Here is a 17,646-nt window from a genome sequence, read left to right on the forward strand (position 1 = left end):
CTGCCTTGGAGGGAGGCAGAGGCAGTGAGGGTGGGCAGTGGACACGGCCCCGCTGTGAATGCAGGAGCTCTGAGTTCTAGTCAGTCCTGGCTTGGCCTCTGTTTTACTGGGATACCGTGGGTGAGACCCTTCCCTCTGGGCCTCAGTGCCCCTGGGTGGCCTCGCTGCCCTTGGAGGGCCATTCCAGGTAAACGATGCAGAATGTGGTGGAGGCAGATGGCTCCTGGCTCTCACTGTGGGATGTTCCTCACTCTCCCTGCCAGCTGGGGGCCAAAGGGCAGTGCCACCCATGGGGTAATGGTTAACCAGACCCAACACCCCCTCTATAGAGAATTACCTATAGACCAGGCCCACCCCAGTGGCCGAGAGTCCGCAGGATGCAGTGGACAAAGGTGCTGGGGCTGGGGCTGGGGGCTGCTGCCTTCTTGGGGCTGGGGATCATCCTGGGCCACTTTGCCATCCCCAAGGAAGCCAGCTCACCAGCCCCAGGGCCCCCAGTTACAGGGTCCCCAGCCCCCAGCGTCTCAGCCCCCCAGGACCTGGACCTGCAGATCCTGGAGACCGTCATGGGGCAGCTGAATGCCAGCAGGATCCGGGAGGACCTCAGGTGAGAGGTGGGGGTGTCTGCTCCTCCTTTTGCCAGAGGCCCCCTCCCTGATGCTAGCCTTGCCCCTCCCTCTGTCCACCCTGCAGAGAACTCTCCAGGGAGCCGCACCTTGCCACCAGCCCTCGGGATGAAGACCTGGTGCAGCTGCTACTGCAGCGCTGGAGGGACCCAGAGTCGGGCCTGGACTCGGCCGAGGCCTCCAAGTACGAGGTGCTGCTGTCCTTCCCCAGCCAGGAGCAGCCTAACCTTGTACATGTTGGTGAGGTCCTGCCCAGCCTTGGGAATGTCCCAGAGGGTTCCCAGTTGGGGAGCTGCTGGGCCAGCCATGACACTGCCACCCACCCCCCAATAGTGGGCCCCACTGGGGACATCATCTACTCCTGCCGCCAGACCGAGGAGAACCTGACCGGGGAGCAAGGGGGGTCAGATGTGGTACAACCCTATGCCGCCTATGCTCCCCCTGGAGCCCCACAGGTAGGCCCAGAACCCCCCTACTGCCCCTGCCCAGCTCCCTTGGTTCCACCCAGGCTTCTCCCACCCTGACCCAGGGAACATGCCTCACTGGGGCAAAGCGCCCCCTCCCAAATTTACTCACCTGCACACTTCATCACTGCTCCTTTCCTCCATCAGTCATTCAACAAACACTAGTGGCTCTGCTCAAGGCCAGGCCTGTTAACAGGGCACCCAGACATGGAGGAAACCAGGGGTGACTGTCCTTGGGGAGTTTATAAGCTCTGGGCGAGGTGGGGGAACAGAATCCAAATGCTTCCTCCTGCCACCCAGCTTTCCAGCCCCCTTCCCCGCCCCGCCCTTCGCTGGGCCCAGCTCTAAGGATCACCCGCTCCTGGGACTAGGGCCTCCTCGTCTATGCCAACCAGGGCTCGGAAGAAGACTTTAAGGAGCTACAGACTCAGGGCATCAAACTCGAAGGCACCATCGCCCTGACTCGCTATGGGGGTGTAGGGCGTGTGGCCAAGGTGAGTGGCAGTCCCCCAGTACAGGAGGCCTGGGCCAGGAAGGGGCCAGAGAGTGGACTGAAGAAAGTGCCGAGAAGGGGAAGGAGAAGGGGCAGTGCTGAGCGGGGAACCAAGCCCCGGGCTGGGGCAGGAAAGGCGAGCTGTTTTCGGGTTGTCCTACCAATGGGCAGTGTGGCCCTGGATGCTTCCCTGACCCTCTCTAAGCCTTAGGAAACAAAGGGGTTGAGTATAGTTTTCAGGTTTGGTATTCCAGAGTCTAAGTCCTCCTGTGAAGTGGTTCTGAATATTCAACTGAAATCCTTCCTGTTGGCCCTCTTCCTGCCATTTCTTTTCCATCAAAAATTTGGACTAGGGGCTGGGTGCAGTGGCTCACGCCTGTAATCCCAGCATTTTGGGAAGCCAAGGCGGGCGAATCACCTGAGGTCAGGAGTTTGAGACCAGCCCGGCCAACATGGTGAATCCCCACCTCTACTAAAAATACAAAATTAGCGGGGCGTGGTGGCACATGCCTCCTGTAATCCCAGCTACTCGGGAGGCTCAGGCAGATGAACTGCTTGAACCCGGGAGGCGGAGACGGTAGTCAGGTGAGATCACGCAACTGTACTCCAGCCTGGGTGAAAAAGAGTGAAACTCGGTCTCAAAAAATTTGAACACCCCCCAAGTTCAAGCGATTCTCCTGTCTCAGCTTCTCGAGTAGCTGGGATTATAGGCATCTGCCACCACACCCAGCTAATTTTGTATTTTTAATAGAGACGGGATTTCTCCATGTTGGTCAGGCTGGTCTTGAATTCCCGACCTCAGGTGATCTGCCAGCCTTAGCCTCCCAAAGTGCTGGGATTACAGGCGTGAGCCATCCTGCCTGGCAAAAAAAAAAAAAAAAAAAAAAAATTCTGACTAGGTATTACATGTCCCTGGTTTAAAAAACTTAAAAAAAATTTGATATAAAAAGCGTAGAATGAGAGAGGGGAAGGGAAAGTTAATATTTAATGGGACAGAGTTTCGGATTTGTCGACGTAAAGAGTTCTAGCAGTGAGTAGTGGTGATGGCTGCACAATATGAATGTACTCAGTGCCACTGACCTGCACACTCCACATGCTAAGTTCATGTTATGTGTATTTTACCACAATTTAAAAAAATGTGTCCATAATAAGAGCTGGGAAAAGAGAAAGAAAGAAGGGAGGCAGAGAGAAAGAAAGGAAGAAAAGAAAGGGGAACAAGTAGTGTAGAAATCCACAGAATGTTAATGAACCATCACCACTATCCATTTCCAGACCTTTATCATCATTTCAAACAGAAACTTTATTTAACAATGACTCCTCATGTCCCTGCCCCAGCCCTACTCTGTTTTCTTTAACCTCAATTCTACTTTCTGTCTCTATGAATTTGCCTGTTCTAGGTACCTTGTATAAGTGAAAGTATAAGCTACTTGTCTTTTTGTGTCTGGCTTATTTCACTTAATATAACATCTTCAAGGCTCATTGATGTATCAGAACTTTATTTCTTTTTAGGCTGAATAATAATATTCCATTGTTTTTTGTTTTTTTGGTTTTTTTTCAAGACAGAATCTTGCTTTGTTGCCCAGGCTGGAGTGTAATGGCACGATCTCAGCTCATTGCAACCTCCACTTCCTGGGTTCAGGTGACTCTCATGCCTTAGTCCCCTAAGTAGCTGGGACTATAGGTGTGTGCCAGCACACCTGGCTAATTTTTGTACTTTTAGTAGAGACAAGGTTTCACCATGTTGGCCAGGCTGGTCTTGACCTCAGGTGATCTGCCTGCCTTGGCCTCCCAAAGTGCTGGGATTACAGGCATGAGCCACCGTGCCCCGCCTCTGTTGTATGTTACAGCCCACATTTCCCACATTTGGTTTAGCCATTCATCTGTTGATGGACACTTGGGCTGTTTCTTCCTTTTGGCCATTGAGAATAGCACTGTTGTGGACATGAGTACACAACTGTGTTATTTTATTTTATTTTTTTTGAGACAGAGTCTGGCTCTGTTGCTCAGGCTGGAGTGCAGTGGCCCAATCTTGGCTCATTGCAACCTCTGCCTCCCCAGCTCAAGTGATTCTCCTGCTTCAGCCTCCTGAGTAGCTGGTCTTACAGGCATCTGCCACCACACCCAGCTAATTTTTGTAATTTTAGTAGAGATGGGATTTCACCATCTTGCCCAGTGTGGTCTCAAACTTCTGACCTATCCCTCTGCCTCAGCCTCCCAAAGTGCTGGGATTACAGGTGTGAGCCACCGCACCCGGCCCACAACTGTGTTATTTTACCCAATTTCATGGTATTCCACTGTAGGATGTCCCTGATATTCAACCAGACTCCACTGATAGGCACTGGCCTGGCTGTGCCGAACGGGCCTTTGCCGTTGCAAGCAGCACTGCCATAAATGACTTGTGCAAACATCACCTTGACGGTGGGAAGATCCATCTATCCTGGCTTCCACAGTGGAGGAGGGAGGAAGAGGAACGGAACACACCCGGTCCCTGTCCCTCCCTTACACACAACCTTCTCTGCCCGCTGCAGGCTGTGAACGCTGCCAAGCATGGGGTGGCCGGGGTACTGGTGTACACAGACCCCGCCGACATCAACGACGGGCTGAGTTCACCCAGCGAAACCTTTCCCAACTCCTGGTACCTGCCCCCATCAGGAGTGGAGCGAGGCTCCTACTACGAGTATTTTGGGGACCCTCTGACTCCCTACCTTCCAGCCATTCCCTCTTCCTTCCGCCTGGACCTTGCCAATGTCTCCGGATTTCCCCCAATTCCTACACAGCCCATTGGCTTCCAGGATGCAAGAGATCTGCTCTGGTGAGTCTGTGCCCTGGGGTGTCCTGCCCAGCACGCAGTGACCTCCAAACTTCAAGCCCCACACCCACATTTACCCTGAAGGGCCTCTTCCTCCTTCCCAGCAACCTCAACGGAACTTTGGCCCCAGCCACCTGGCAGGGAGCACTGGGCTGCGGCTACAGGTTGGGTCCGGGCTTCCGGCCTGACGGAGACTTCCCAGCAGACAGGTGAGGCGCAGACCCCTTCTCCCTCAGCCGCCCTCTCCCCCAACTCACCTCTCCCTTTCCCTCATGATTGCATTCCCTCTTTCCACTTCAAAGCCGGACCTTCCCCTTTCTTCTCTCTCCCAGACCCTCTCATGACTCCAAAATACCTGTCTTGTCTTTGGGGAAGTTTGTGAAACAGCTGCAGCTGTGTCCTGCGGGGATTCCCCTGCCCCTCCCACCTCATCTTGACATCTGCACCCCATGACTCCCTCTCTTGAAGATGCCAAGCTCCTTCCCAAATCAGGGCCTCTGCCACTCCCGACCTGTACCACCCTCCCTCCCTGCAGCAGCCCCTGGCCTCCAGGTGCCCTCTCCTCCCAGTCCCCTTCACTCAGCTCTTCTGGTCCTTGTGGTGTGTCTCGCCCCCCCGGGAGAGGGAGGCCCCACAAGCACCAGGTACACATCTGTGGTGGTCATTGCCTGGAGCCCAGTCAGGGGCTAGGTACCCAATAAGCACCTATCCAGTGAGTGAGCAGGAGAGCGGGCTTCAGCCCTGCTGCCTCTCTTGGGACCTCTGGCCCAATGACCTCGAAGTTGCTTTCCAGCTCTGGGCCGCGTTGTCTCCTGCACTGGGTGGGGGGCAGTCGGCAAGGCCAAGAGTCTTCTCACACCCTTCACCCTCCCCAGTCAGGTGAATGTGAGTGTCCACAACCGTCTGGAGCTGCGGAACTCCTCCAACGTCCTGGGTATCATCCGCGGGGCTGTGGAGCCTGGTGAGCCCTCCTGTTGCCCCCGCACCCCAGGCCCCTGCTCTGCTCTGGGTGCCGCTGCCACTGCATCCTCATCCAGCCCTGCCCTCACCACCCCCACCCCAGCTGCCCTGCCCACCTCTCCCTCTTCTCTGGTTCTCTGCCTTTCTTCCTCTGGCCAGATCGATATGTGCTGTATGGGAACCACCGGGACAGCTGGGTGCACGGGGCTGTGGACCCCAGCAGCGGCACCGCCGTCCTCCTGGAGCTCTCCCGAGTCCTGGGGACCCTGCTGAAGAGGGGTGAGGCGGCCCCCCCCGGCCCAGGGACTCTTGCCCCTAGAGGTCACCTTTCTGTTCCACCTCCTCTCCCTCACCCTGCAGTGCTCTCTCTGCCACGCCTGAGGGCTCTAGGGGCAGAAATGCATGACACCAGCCTTAAGGAAGACGGGAATTCGGGTCTTCCCATGTTGATTTCTTGTTTCTGTTTTAGTTTTAGTTATTTATTTATTTTTATAGAGGTGAGGGTCTTGCTATGTTGCCTAGGCTGGTCTTGAACTCCAGGACTCAATGATCCACAGGCGTGAGTTCCCATGCCAGGCCCTCTTTCTTTAGCTTCAAAAACTCGTGGTAAAATATACATAACACAATTCACCAGTTTTACATTTGTAAGTATTTGACTCAGTGGCATTAAGTACATTTCTGAAGTTGCAGCCATCACTGCCATCAGCTCCAGAACTTCTTCATCTTCCCTTACATATAACTGATTATATGTAAGTGTGGCATCTGAACTGATCCCCACTCAACTGTAATTGCACAGGAACACTCCACTCCTGTCAAGCTCCATCCCCCTCCTTGTATGATATTGAAGTCACAGTTCAGAAAAGAGACTTGGGGAGAGAGATCCAAGATGGCTGATCACTAGCAGCTCGGGATTGTAGCTCTCAGTGAAAGTGCAGAGGATGAGAGGACGCCACACTTTCAGACGAATTTTTATTGCTCACGGACCAGGAGATTCCCAGCGGAGGAGACCCACGGGTTGCCAGCACGACTCTTGTGGCCGGCGTGGCGGTTTTGCCAGCACCTCGGCGCGGCAGTTCTTGGTGCAGAGTGAGCGGGACTGGGTCCCCTTTTGGCCGATGTTGTTTGGAGCTTCGGGAAGCACCTATTCAAGGGAGCTAGAGATTCCCGGGCAGAAAAGCACCATCAATCTTAACACCGCTGTTTTGGCCGGCGCAGTGGATTGCTCAGATTTCAGCACTGGGAATCAACAAGTTGGACGTCCACTCAGAGACCTAATTTGAAAGTCGGTAATCACAAAGACGACAGGTGGATAAATTTACAATGATGGGAAGAAACCAGCGTAAAAAGACTGAGAATACCCAAAATCAGAATGCCTCTCCCTCTACAGGGGATCACAGTTCCTCATCAGCAACGGAACAAGGCCTGATGGAGAACGAGTGTGTTCCATTAATGGAAGTAGGCTTCAGAAGGTGGATGATAAGAAACTTCTGTGAATTAAAAGAACTTGTTCTAACCCAATGCAAAGAAACTAAGAACTTTGAAAAAAGGTTTGATGAAATCCTAACAAGAATAGACAATTTAGAGAGGAATATAAGTGAATTAATGGAGCTGAAAAACACAACACGAGAACTTTGCAAAGTATGCACAAGTTTTAACAGTCGAATTGATCAAGCAGAAGAAAGGATATCAGAGGTCAAAGACCAACTTAATGAAACAAAACGAGAAGTCAAGATTAGAGAAAAAAGGATAAAAAGGAATGAGCAAAGTCTCCAAGAAATATGGGACTATGTGAAAAGACCTAATCTACATTTGATAGGTGTACCTGAATGTGACGAAAGAATGAATCCAAGTTGGAAAATACTCTTCAGGAGATTATTCAGGAAAACTTTCCCAACCTAGTAAGGCAGGACAATATTCAACTCCAGGTAATACAAAGAACACCACAAAGATATTCCTCAAGAAGACCAACCCCAAGGCACATAATCGTCAGATTCATTAGGGTTGAAATGAAGGAGAAAATACTAAGAGCAGCCAGAGAGAAAGGTCAGGTTACCTACAAAGGGAAGCCTATCAGACTTACAGCAGATCTCTCAGCAGAAACCCTACAAGCCAGAAAAGAGTGGGGACCAATATTCAACATCCTTAAAGAACTTTCAACCCAGAATTTCATTTCCAGCCAAACTAAGCTTCACAAGCGAAGGAAAAATAAAATCTTTTGCGAACAAGCAAGTACTTAGAGATTTCACCATCACCAGACCTGCTTTACAAGAGCTTCTGAAAGAAGCACTACACATATAAAGGAACAACCAGTATCAGCTTTTCCGAAAATATTCCAAAAATATATCAAAAAGTAAACAGCATTAACATAATGAAGAACTTACATCAACTAATGGGCAAAACACCCAGCTAGCATCAAATGGCAGTATTAAGCTCACATATATTATTAACTGGATAAAAAGCCAAAACCCGTCGCTATGCTGTATCCAGACCCATCTCACATGCAACGACACACAGAGACTCAAAACAAAGGGACGGAGGAAGATTTACCAACCAAACGGAGAGCAAAAATAAATAAATAAAAAGCAGGAGTTGCAATTCTCACCTCTGATAAAATAGACTTTTAAGCAACAAAGATCAAAAGAGGCAAAGAAGGACATTACATAATGGTAAAAGGATCAATGCAACAAGAAGAGCTAACGATTCTAAATATACATGCACCCAATACAGGAGCACCCAGATACATAAGACAAGTTCTTAGTGACTTATAAAGAGACTTAGCCTCCCACACAATAATAGTGGGAGACTGTAACATCACATTGTCAATATTAGACTGATCAACGAGACAGAAAATTAACAAGGATATCCAGGACTTGAACTTAGACCAGGAACAAGTAAACTTAATCAACATTTATAGAACTCTCCACTTCAAATACACAAAACACACATTCTTATCAGTATCATATCACACCTATTCCAAAAGTGACTACATAATTGGGAGTAAATCACTCCTCAGTAATCGCATAGCATTTCATAGGTTTAAATGAAATATTGGTTGGCTGCTTATTTGTTATTTTCTTCCCTTATTCCTTCCTGTCTCCATTGTTAAGCAGAATTATTGGCATAAAAGAGGTTTTCAATTCCCATTTTTAGACTGCATTCTAGCCTGGGCAATAAAGCAATACTCCCATTCTCTCTCCCTCTTTCTCTTCCTTTTTCTTCTTCTTCTTTTTTCTTTTTTTTTCTTAAAAAAAAAAAGAAAGAAAGAAAGAAAAGAGACTTGAAGCCTGGCCACAGTGGTTCATGCCTGTTATCCCAGCACTTTGGGAGGCTGAGGTGGGCAGACTACTTGAGCCAGGAGTTTGAGACCAACCTGGGCAACATAGTGAGAACTTGTCTGTACAAAAAATAAACATAGGCCGGGCGCGGTGGCTCACGCCTGTAATCCCAGCACTTTGGGAGGCCGAGGCGGGTGGATCACGAGGTCAAGAGATCGAGACCATCCTGGTCAACATGGTGAAACCCCGTCTCTACTAAAAATACAAAAAATTAGCCGGGCATGGTGGCACATGCCTGTAATCCCAGCTACTCAGGAGGCTGAGGTAGGAGAATTGCCTGAACCCAGGAGGCGGAGGTTGCGGTGAGCCCAGATCGCGCCATTGCACTCTAGCCTGGGTAACAAGAGTGAAACTCCGTCTCAAAAAAAAAAAAATAAAAAAAAAACATAAAAAAATAACTGGGCATGGTGACATGTGCCTGTGGTCCCAGATACTTCAGAGGCTGTGTGGGAGGAACGCTTGAGCCTGGGAGGTTGAGGCTGCAGTGAGCCGTGATCACGCTCCAATCCAGGATCACACTAGTGATCTGGTCACTAGTTTCCTTTAATCTATAATAATTGTGTAGCTGTTCATTACTCTTTCATGATCCTTTTATTATTATCCTGCTATTATTATGTCAAATACCCCTCAATTTGGGTTTGTCTCATTTGATTTAGATTATATATTTTTGGCAGAAAAAAGTGTAAACATTTTTTATTGGAAGCATGTAATCACATCACACTGAAAAATTCTTCATTTGCTGGTTGCAGTGGCTCATGCTTATAATCCCAGCACTTTGGGAGGCTAAGGTGGGTGTATTACTTTAGCTCAGGAGTTCAGGACTGGCTGGGCAACATGGAGAAACCCCATCTCTACCAAAAATACATAATAAGCCAGGCATGGTGGTGTGTGCCTGTGGTCCCAGCTACTTGGAAGGTTGAGGTGAGAGGATCATTGGACCCCAGGAAGTTGAGGTTGCAGTGAGCCGAGATCGCACCACTGCACTCCAGCCTGGGCCACAGAGTAAGACTCTTTCATCCAGGCTGGATGCAGTGGCACGATCTCGACTCCCTGCAACCTTTGCCTCCCAGGCTCAAGCGATTCTGCTGCCTGAACCTGGGAGTGGAGCACCCTGCAGCCTGGCTTCTACCTCTAGTCCCTATGCCCGCTGTAGCACAGTGTGGAGCCAAATATCTGGATTTGAAACTAGCTCTGCTGCCTACTAGCTGTGTGACCCTGGGAAAGTCATTTAGCTTCTCTGTCTCAGTTTCTTCAACTGTGAAATAGAAATAATAATATTTTCTCCCTCAAGGCATTGTTGTAAGAATTGGTTCAACGTGGATAAGGCCTGTGAGGAAACGTTCATGTGTTATCACCAAGTGAAGGAGGCTGTGGAGTTTGGCCTGGAGGCGGGGGTTGAGGGTGGAGGGTCGGAAGTCTTCCCGGAGCATGCCCACAGAGAGAGGGGCGGCGGACATTCTGGCAAAGGGACCACCTGACCCTTTGGGGAGCTTGGAGTTGGGGTCAGTGTTTGGTGCGGGAGCCTCCTGGAAGGCCTGGCTGCAGGGTGCCAAGACCTCCTGTCACTAGTTGCCCTGCCTTTTCCAGCTCTTCCGTCATCCCCACGTCCTCAGCCTTTCTCCTAAGGCATCCCAGGTTTTCCGTTTTCCAATCCTCTATCCCCGCTTCCCAGGCACCTGGCGTCCCCGCAGATCAATCGTGTTTGCGAGCTGGGGGGCTGAGGAGTTTGGGCTCATTGGCTCCACGGAGTTCACAGAAGTGAGTGGCCCTACCCTGTAGGGGATTTAAAGGGGCTCCCAGGGCAGCACGGCGCGGTGCTGACGTCGCCCCTCGCACCCGCAGGAGTTCTTCAACAAGCTGCAGGAGCGCACGGTGGCCTACATCAACGTGGACATCTCGGTGTTTGGTATGGGGGTGGCGGGGTGGGAAAGGTGAGGGGACGGCCTGACGACGGGGTGGGTAAATGAAGGGGCTCGGGCCCAAACAGTCTTTCTCCTCTCCTCCCACAGCCAACGCTACCCTCAGGGTGCAGGGGACGCCCCCTGTTCAGAGTGTCGTCTTCTCTGCAACCAAAGAGGTGGAAGTGGGCGGGCCCAGCGGGGCTGAACTAGACGCGGCGGGGCAGTGCGGTGGGCGGGCCGTGTGTGGTGGGCGGGGCCTCGTGGGTGGGCGGGGCTAGGAGTGGTACTCTAGATCTGCTGAGGCTGGACTGAGGCTGGGGCGAGCCTCGTAAGGACTGGACCGTGGGTGGGCTGGAGACCGGCGGAGGACACCCCTTGTTGTTAGGGCTAGGGAGGGCCCTGCACCGAGACTAAATTCTCCTTCCTGCCAGATCCGCTCACCAGGCCCTGGCGAACTGAGCATCTACGACAACTGGATCCGGTACTTCAACCGCAGCAGCCCGGTGTACGGCCTGGTCCCCAGGTAAGCCCAGGTTCGGAAGAGGGCCCGGGGCTCGGCGGTCCGGCCCAGCGCTCTTTATCCCGGTCCCCTTCCTTCCCGCAGCCTGGGTTCTCTGGGTGCTGGCAGCGACTATGCACCTTTCGTTCACTTCCTGGGCATCTCCTCCATGGACCTCGCCTACACCTATGACCGGGTGAGCAGGAACCCCTCTGCCCCTGCCCCGGTACCTTGCTGCACGCACCACCTCCTCTTCCTGGGGCTGTTCTGGTATAGACTGAACCCTTCTCCTTTACTCATTGCTACTTCTGCCACGTTTCTTACACACACACACACACACACACACACACACACACACACATATAGATGGAGTCTTGCTTTGTTGCCAGGCTGGTTTTGAACTCCTGGGCTCAAGCCATCCTCCCACCTCAGCCTCCCAAAGTGCTGGGATTACAGGCATGAGACTCACCAACCGGCCTCTGCCAAGTTTTGTAACCTTTTCAAACATCTCTTTATGCTCATCTATGTTATTTTATCAAATGTAAGATACTACTGATTATAAGATGTGCCATTATGCTATGCAATATTTAGGAAAAAAAAAAACACCACTTCCAACCAGTTGTAGGATGACATTGCCTGTAAGAAGTATCCTGTTCTAGAGATCTTAAAATGTAAGGGGAAAAAGTTAATCTCAGCATTGATTAACTCAGAGTATGAAGCAGGGATGACCCATACCATTGGTGTGAGCATTGGGGTAAAGGTAAAACAAGACAAGAGGTGCAGAGTGACCAGCTGGAATCTCCATTTCATGCTCCAAAAAGTACGTTCTCCACTCCACAGCCACAGTGATTCTCAGTAGTGGAGATGGGATTTCAATCTCTTTATCTGACTCCAAAGCCCCAGTTTCTTCTCCTTCCTGTGAAACTGGAAACTGGCACCAGATCCAGCTCTGTCACTGATTAGCTGTGTGATGTCAGGCAGGTTAACCTCTCTGAGCTTCAGTTTCCTTTTCTGTGGAAATTCTAGAACCCACCTCACATACATGACCAGGATCCAATGGAGATAATGCCCACATTTTGTAGATCCCTGGAGGTATACCTTCTCTCATTTCCCATCCCAAGCCTCTCACCTCTGGGCCTTGTTCCCCCAGAGCAAGACGTCAGCCAGGATCTACCCCACCTATCACACAGCCTTTGACACCTTTGACTATGTGGACAAGTTTTTGGACCCAGGTGAGGAGGGGTCAAGGGGCATCCTGAGACCAGGACAAGAGAGGCTGAAGACCGAGCCCTGGCCTTGTGACCCTTGCTGCAGGCTTCAGCAGCCATCAGGCTGTGGCCCAGACAGCAGGGAGTGTGATTCTCCGGCTCAGTGACAGCTTCTTCCTGCCCCTCAACGTCAGTGACTACAGTGAGACACTCCGCAGCTTCCTGCAGGCAGCCCAGCAGGACCTTGGGGCCCTGCTGGAGCAGCACGGCATCAGCCTGGGTATGCACAGCCCCTGACGCTGAGGCATGGGGAGCCCTGCACCCCCAGGACTAAGCCACTGCTTGTTTCTCACAGGGCCTCTGGTGACTGCAGTGGAGAAGTTTGATGCAGAAGCTGCAGCCTTGGGCGAACGCATATCAACACTGCAGAAGGGCAGCCCTGAGTGAGCAAGGGCAGCAGGCAGGGTCTGGGAGGGCAGCATCCAGGGAAGGATACCAGGCTGGTAGCTGGGCTGCTGGCTCCAGGGTGACCGGCAGGTCCTGCCTCTACCAGCCCCCTGCAGGTCCGGATGCTCAATGACCAGCTGATGCTCTTGGAACGGACCTTCCTGAACCCTCGAGCCTTCCCAGAGGAACGCTACTACAGGTGAGTCTGTTCCCAAGTCCTGGGAGGTGCCTCTAGGTGGGGCCGGGTAAGGCCCCGGACCTGAGAGAGGAGGTGGGCAGCTTCTCTGCCCTTTACAGCACAACCCAGCCCCTGAAGAAGTTGGGAATGTGAGGCTCAGGGAGGGGAGGAAAGTTGCTTGACGGTCCCTCTGGGAGCTGGGACTAGAACCCACATTTCCTTCTCCACTGCCACTGCTGTAAGAGCCCCCTGGCTTTCAGAGACAAATGGAGGGAGATGCTTTTCTGCCTAGCTGCGTACAGGAGCTGAGCCAGTTCCAGACCCAGGCTGCTCTTTCCTGACCCTGATCCTGTCTCATTTCTCCCGCCAGCCATGTGCTCTGGGCACCTCGCACAGGCTCCGTAGCCACATTCCCAGGCCTATCCAATGCCTGCTCCAGGGCCAGGGACACAGCCCCTGGATCTGAAGCTTGGGCTGAGGTGCAGAGACAGATCAGCATTGTGGTGATGGCCCTGGAGGGTGCAGCAGCCACCCTGAGGCCTGTGGCTGACCTCTGACCCCAGCCCTCTTTCTTTAGCCCTCCCTTTACCCCCACCCTTTCCTGCCTGCTTTCCTGTATGTCCTTGTCTTCCTTGGTGCAAGGGGAGGGCACAACCACAGGGCCCTCTCAAGCCTCTCAGACAACAGCTTGGGGTCCCTGAGGGGAGTGGCAAGCCCTGATGCAACTCACCCTTACCCTGGCACAGGTGGCAGAGGGTGGGCAGAGGGGACAGGGATGGTGGGAATGGCAAAACCACCAACTGCTCTTCCTGGCGGATGCGTGAAGATGGGATGCATGCCAACTCAGATCACCAAGGCCAAGGACCAGTGGAGAAACTGAGGCACAGGGTGCCTTGGGCCTTGCCTAGTCTGCGTTCCTCTCCCTGCATGCTGGGTGTCCTAACTCCCTACAACAGCTCCCCAAATAAATCAAGTCTAGTGACTGGTACCAACAAAACAAGTTCCTTTTATTATCTGGGAACCATGGAAAAAGAAACCTAAGTGCTCTGACCCAGTCCGGGGCTCTGGGAGGCTCATGTTCCCTCCTCAGGTAGGGATCCAGGTCTGTCCATGCCCTCATCTTCCTCCTCTGCCATGACCACCTCCTCCAGGGTGCGTCCTCGAAGTTTGCTCTCCACTAACACCTTGCATGTACCAGCAGGTGGTAGCCCTTCTTCCACGTAGCAACCCCTCAGGAACACAACTCTCTCCTCTCCGTCCAAGGGCAGGCCGTGGGACTGGCACAGGTCCTGTGCTTCCTTGAGTCCATCCAGGGCCAGCAGGTTGACCATAAAGCCCAGAGGCAAGGTCTGGCCCTTGGGGGTGCTAAAGGCACGAGCGAGGCGGGCCAGGGCTTCCCGGCGTGCATGGCCCACATGGCACTGCACAGCACAACTTGGCAGGTAGGGCAGGGTCTGGAGTAGGCGGAACAGGCGGGCAGCATTGCCCTCTCGGAAGGCAGCATCTACTGCCAAGGCCTTGCGGAGGGGCGGGCAGGTACGCAGGGCAGCAGGCAGCTGTAGAACCTCGTGCAGGGCCTCCACTGAGCCTGTGAGGGGGAGAAGCCAGAATGAGGATGCCAGGTCCTTACAGGATCAGGACCATCTCCTCTCCCAACTCCTCATTCTTCCTTGCCACGCCCATCTCCTCTGGCCCAAGCTCAGCTCCGGACCTCCCACCCACCCATCTCCTCAACCACGCCCCTTCTCCAGGCCTAGCCCACCTTCCCTCTTCCCTCTATGGTTCAGCCATTGGCTCCTTCCCTGACCCATATTTGAACGAGTTGCCTCAGGCTCTGGACCTCCTGCAGTCTGGATCCTTACTTACAACACTGAAGTAGGCAGGGTATAAGGCTTTGGGAAGCTGGCCCAGATAATTTAATGACTCGTCTGAGAGTGGTGACCCCAATCCAAATTTTCTGACTTGGATTTCCCACTACCCTGGCTTCCCTGCACCCACAGTTTTGGAAGCCAATTCTGCCTCACCTTCCCCTGACCACCTGGGAAGGCCACTTCAGGAGACTATGCTCCTACTTCCCTTCCAGAAGAGTCTCAGGCACTGGAACCTTGGGCCACTTTTGTAAACTGGGGCTTCTGAACAATTAGTAGGTTGTGAAGTCAACAGCATTTTGTTACAACTGTATAGAACAGTCTTTTTTTTTTTTTTTTTTTTGAGACAACTTGCTCTGTCACCCGGGCTGAAGTATAGTGGGTCACTGCAACCTCCACCACCTCCCAGGTTCAACTGATTCTCCTGCATCAGCCTCCCAAGTAGCTGGGATTACAGGCATGTGCCACATGCCCAGATAATTTCTGCATTTTTAGTAGAGAGGGCCCAGCCAGAACAGAGCTTATTAGAGGGCTGGGCACAGTGGCTCATGCCTGTAATCCTAGCACTTTGGGGGACCAAGGTGGTAGGATCAGTTTAGCCCAGGAGTTTGAGATCATCCTAGTTAACATGGCAAGACCCCAATCTCTATATAAAAATAAATTTTAAAAAATTAAAAGAAAATCATGGTCCTACCTCTACTACTGTTAACCAGTGCTGTGTCAAGAGGCAAGTCACCTCACCACCCTGGGCTTCGGTTTCTTCCCCCACTAGACCAGGGATAATTACTATGTCTTCACAGAAGCAATGTGAACAAAGATAAACCGTTAACTGGGCATGATGGCAGGCACCCAGATACTTGGGAAGGTGGGGCAGGAGGATCACTTGAGCCCAGGAACTCGAGTGGCAACAAGCGAGACCCCATCTCTACAAAAAAATTTTTTTAAGTTAGCCAGGTTGTGCACATCTGTGGTGCCAGCTGCTCGGAAGGCGACGAGGGAGGAGGATCCCTTGAGCCCAGGAGGTTTAGGCTGCAGTAAACTATAATCAAGCCAGCCTGGGCAACAAAGTGAGACCCCGTCTCAAAAAACACCAACAGGCGGGTGTGGTGGCTCATGCTTGTAATCCAGAATTTTGGGAGACAGAGGTGAGTGGATCATTTGAGGTCAGGAGTTTGAGACCAACCTGGCCAACATGGTGAAACCCCGTCTCTACTAAAAATACAAAAATTAGCCAGGCGCGATGGTGCGCACCTGTAGTCCCAGCTCCTCGGGAGGCTGAGGCAGGAGAGTCGCCTGAACCCAGGAGGTGGAGGTTGCAGTGAGCCAAGATCATGCCACTGCACTCCAGCCTGGATGACAGAGCAACAATTCGTCTCAAAAAAAAAAAAGGTTAAAAATCACGATCACGATTTAGGCCAATTCTCTCGTTCTATCCTCGCCCCCTCCACTTTTATTCCTGAGGCAACTAAGACTCAGAGACGGGCCCGAGGTCCCACGTCGGGGCTGGGTGGATCTTGTGCTGTCCTGGGAGGGAGCTAATGGTGAGATGTTAAAGCTAATCCTTCCTTTCCCTACCTCCACTGTCATGGAGGGCTCCTGTCCCCACGCTCTGCCCAGCTGCCGAGACCCCGACTCACCCAGGTTATAGAGCAGAAAGAGGCCCTGGAAGGCGGGCTGGCGGGGGTGCGGTCCGGCGCCCCGAGCGTAGCAGCGCCGCAGCGAGCCGAAGCCCTCCTGCACCTGGGCCTGCAGCAGCACCGGGTCCGCGGGTCCCCGCGCCGCGTCGGGCCCGAGCCGCGCCACCACGGCCAGCAGCGTGGCCAGCGCCGCCTCGAGCACCACTGCTGCCTCGGCGTCGCCCGCGCCCTGCAGGGCCAGGTCCAGGCGCACGGCTCGCAAGCGGTCTGCCACGAAGCTGGCCACCTCTGCGCGGGCGGCGTCTGCGCTCTCCGCCACCTCACTGGCCAGGTAGCGCACGGTGGCCAGCAGCACAGAGGGCGGACGCAACTGGCTGGGCGGGGGCCGGGGCTTGCCGGCGGCTGGTCGGCTGTACTCCTTCACCGTGCGCTGCGGGTCGGCGCGCGGCGGGTCGGCGCGCGGCGGGTCCTGGAGCCACCCCGGCGCCACCTCCAAGCGGTGCAGGCGGCGCTCCCTTTCGCGCTGGGCGCGCTCGGCGGCCGGGCACATGTCCGGGCAGGTGCCCACGGGCAGCTCGCAGCCGGGCATGAGGGGGCTGCAAGGAGACGGTGGGGGCTCAGCATCCCGGGGACGGCTGTGCCGCGGAAGGGCACGCGAGGCCGGCTGGCTATGGGGCGTGACGAGGCGAGGCTGAACCTGGCTGGGTCCGCCTGCCCGCCATGATCTCCGGCCTCCTGGTCGCCCGTCGGGCCACTGCCGTCCGCCCCTGCCCACCTCCGTCCTCTCACCCGGTCCCGTCGAATCGGCCTCCCCAGATGCACTGCGCTGTAGTCCTGCAACGCCCCTGTGGTTCCCGCGCGGCAAAAAGTCCCCATCAAGCGCCAAGTTCAGCTTTGCGCGCGCCCCTTGGTTTTAGAGGGTAGTCCGGACCGCTCCCATGATACACCGGTGTAATCCCTGCCGCAACCAATCGCTTTGTGGTGAGGCGAGGCGGGGCGGGACTGAGGCCACGCCCCCCAGTCCTGCAGGGCTCCAGCCAGCTGAGCAATCCGTATTCGGCTTTGGGGCCTCCGAGACAGGTACCCCCGCTTTGGGTTCCTCTCCTTCGTCCCTTCCACCCAATAAAACGGCTCCATCGGCTTGTCATTTTCTGTTTCCCTGGAGACTATACTCCCTATTTTATAGCTCAGGGATCAGCAAATGCTTTCTGCAAAGGGCCA

At 53.5% G+C, this 17,646-nt stretch overlaps 2 protein-coding genes across 4 annotated transcripts; one reads left to right on the forward strand and one right to left on the reverse strand.

The window, feature by feature from the left end:
* The first annotated feature begins 377 nt into the window (after positions 1-377).
* Positions 378-13,907, forward strand: NAALADL1 (N-acetylated alpha-linked acidic dipeptidase like 1). Its single transcript, XM_012462877.2, has 18 exons — positions 378-607; positions 694-866; positions 960-1,081; positions 1,462-1,584; positions 4,112-4,395; positions 4,497-4,601; positions 5,268-5,353; positions 5,512-5,631; positions 10,360-10,445; positions 10,530-10,593; positions 10,697-10,764; positions 11,020-11,111; positions 11,193-11,283; positions 12,238-12,319; positions 12,402-12,575; positions 12,651-12,738; positions 12,849-12,941; positions 13,291-13,907. Exons 1-18 carry the CDS (start codon positions 378-380, stop codon positions 13,475-13,477), a joined length of 2,268 nt encoding a protein of 755 aa, XP_012318300.1. The 3' UTR covers positions 13,478-13,907.
* On the reverse strand, positions 13,902-17,376 carry SAC3D1 (SAC3 domain containing 1). Of its 3 annotated transcripts, XM_064364753.1 has the most exons (3): positions 17,215-17,376; positions 16,426-17,021; positions 13,902-14,508 (listed from the first exon to the last, which is right to left on the reverse strand). In XM_064364753.1, the coding sequence occupies exons 2-3, from the start codon at positions 17,012-17,014 to the stop codon at positions 13,994-13,996; spliced, it is 1,104 nt and encodes a 367-aa protein (XP_064220823.1). In that variant the 5' UTR covers positions 17,015-17,021; positions 17,215-17,376; the 3' UTR covers positions 13,902-13,993. The 3 variants fall into 3 exon arrangements, with proteins under 3 accessions (XP_064220823.1, XP_021528723.2, XP_064220824.1); XM_021673048.2 differs by lacking the exon at positions 17,215-17,376 and having other exon boundaries at positions 16,426-17,029; XM_064364754.1 differs by lacking the exon at positions 17,215-17,376 and having other exon boundaries at positions 14,346-14,508; positions 16,364-17,029.
* Positions 17,377-17,646: the final 270 nt, after the last annotated feature.

Source organism: Aotus nancymaae, unplaced genomic scaffold (genome assembly GCF_030222135.1).
Source record: "Aotus nancymaae isolate 86718 unplaced genomic scaffold, 86718_ANA_hifiasm-v0.15.2.pri h1tg000059l, whole genome shotgun sequence".
Lineage (NCBI taxonomy): Eukaryota > Metazoa > Chordata > Mammalia > Primates > Aotidae > Aotus > Aotus nancymaae.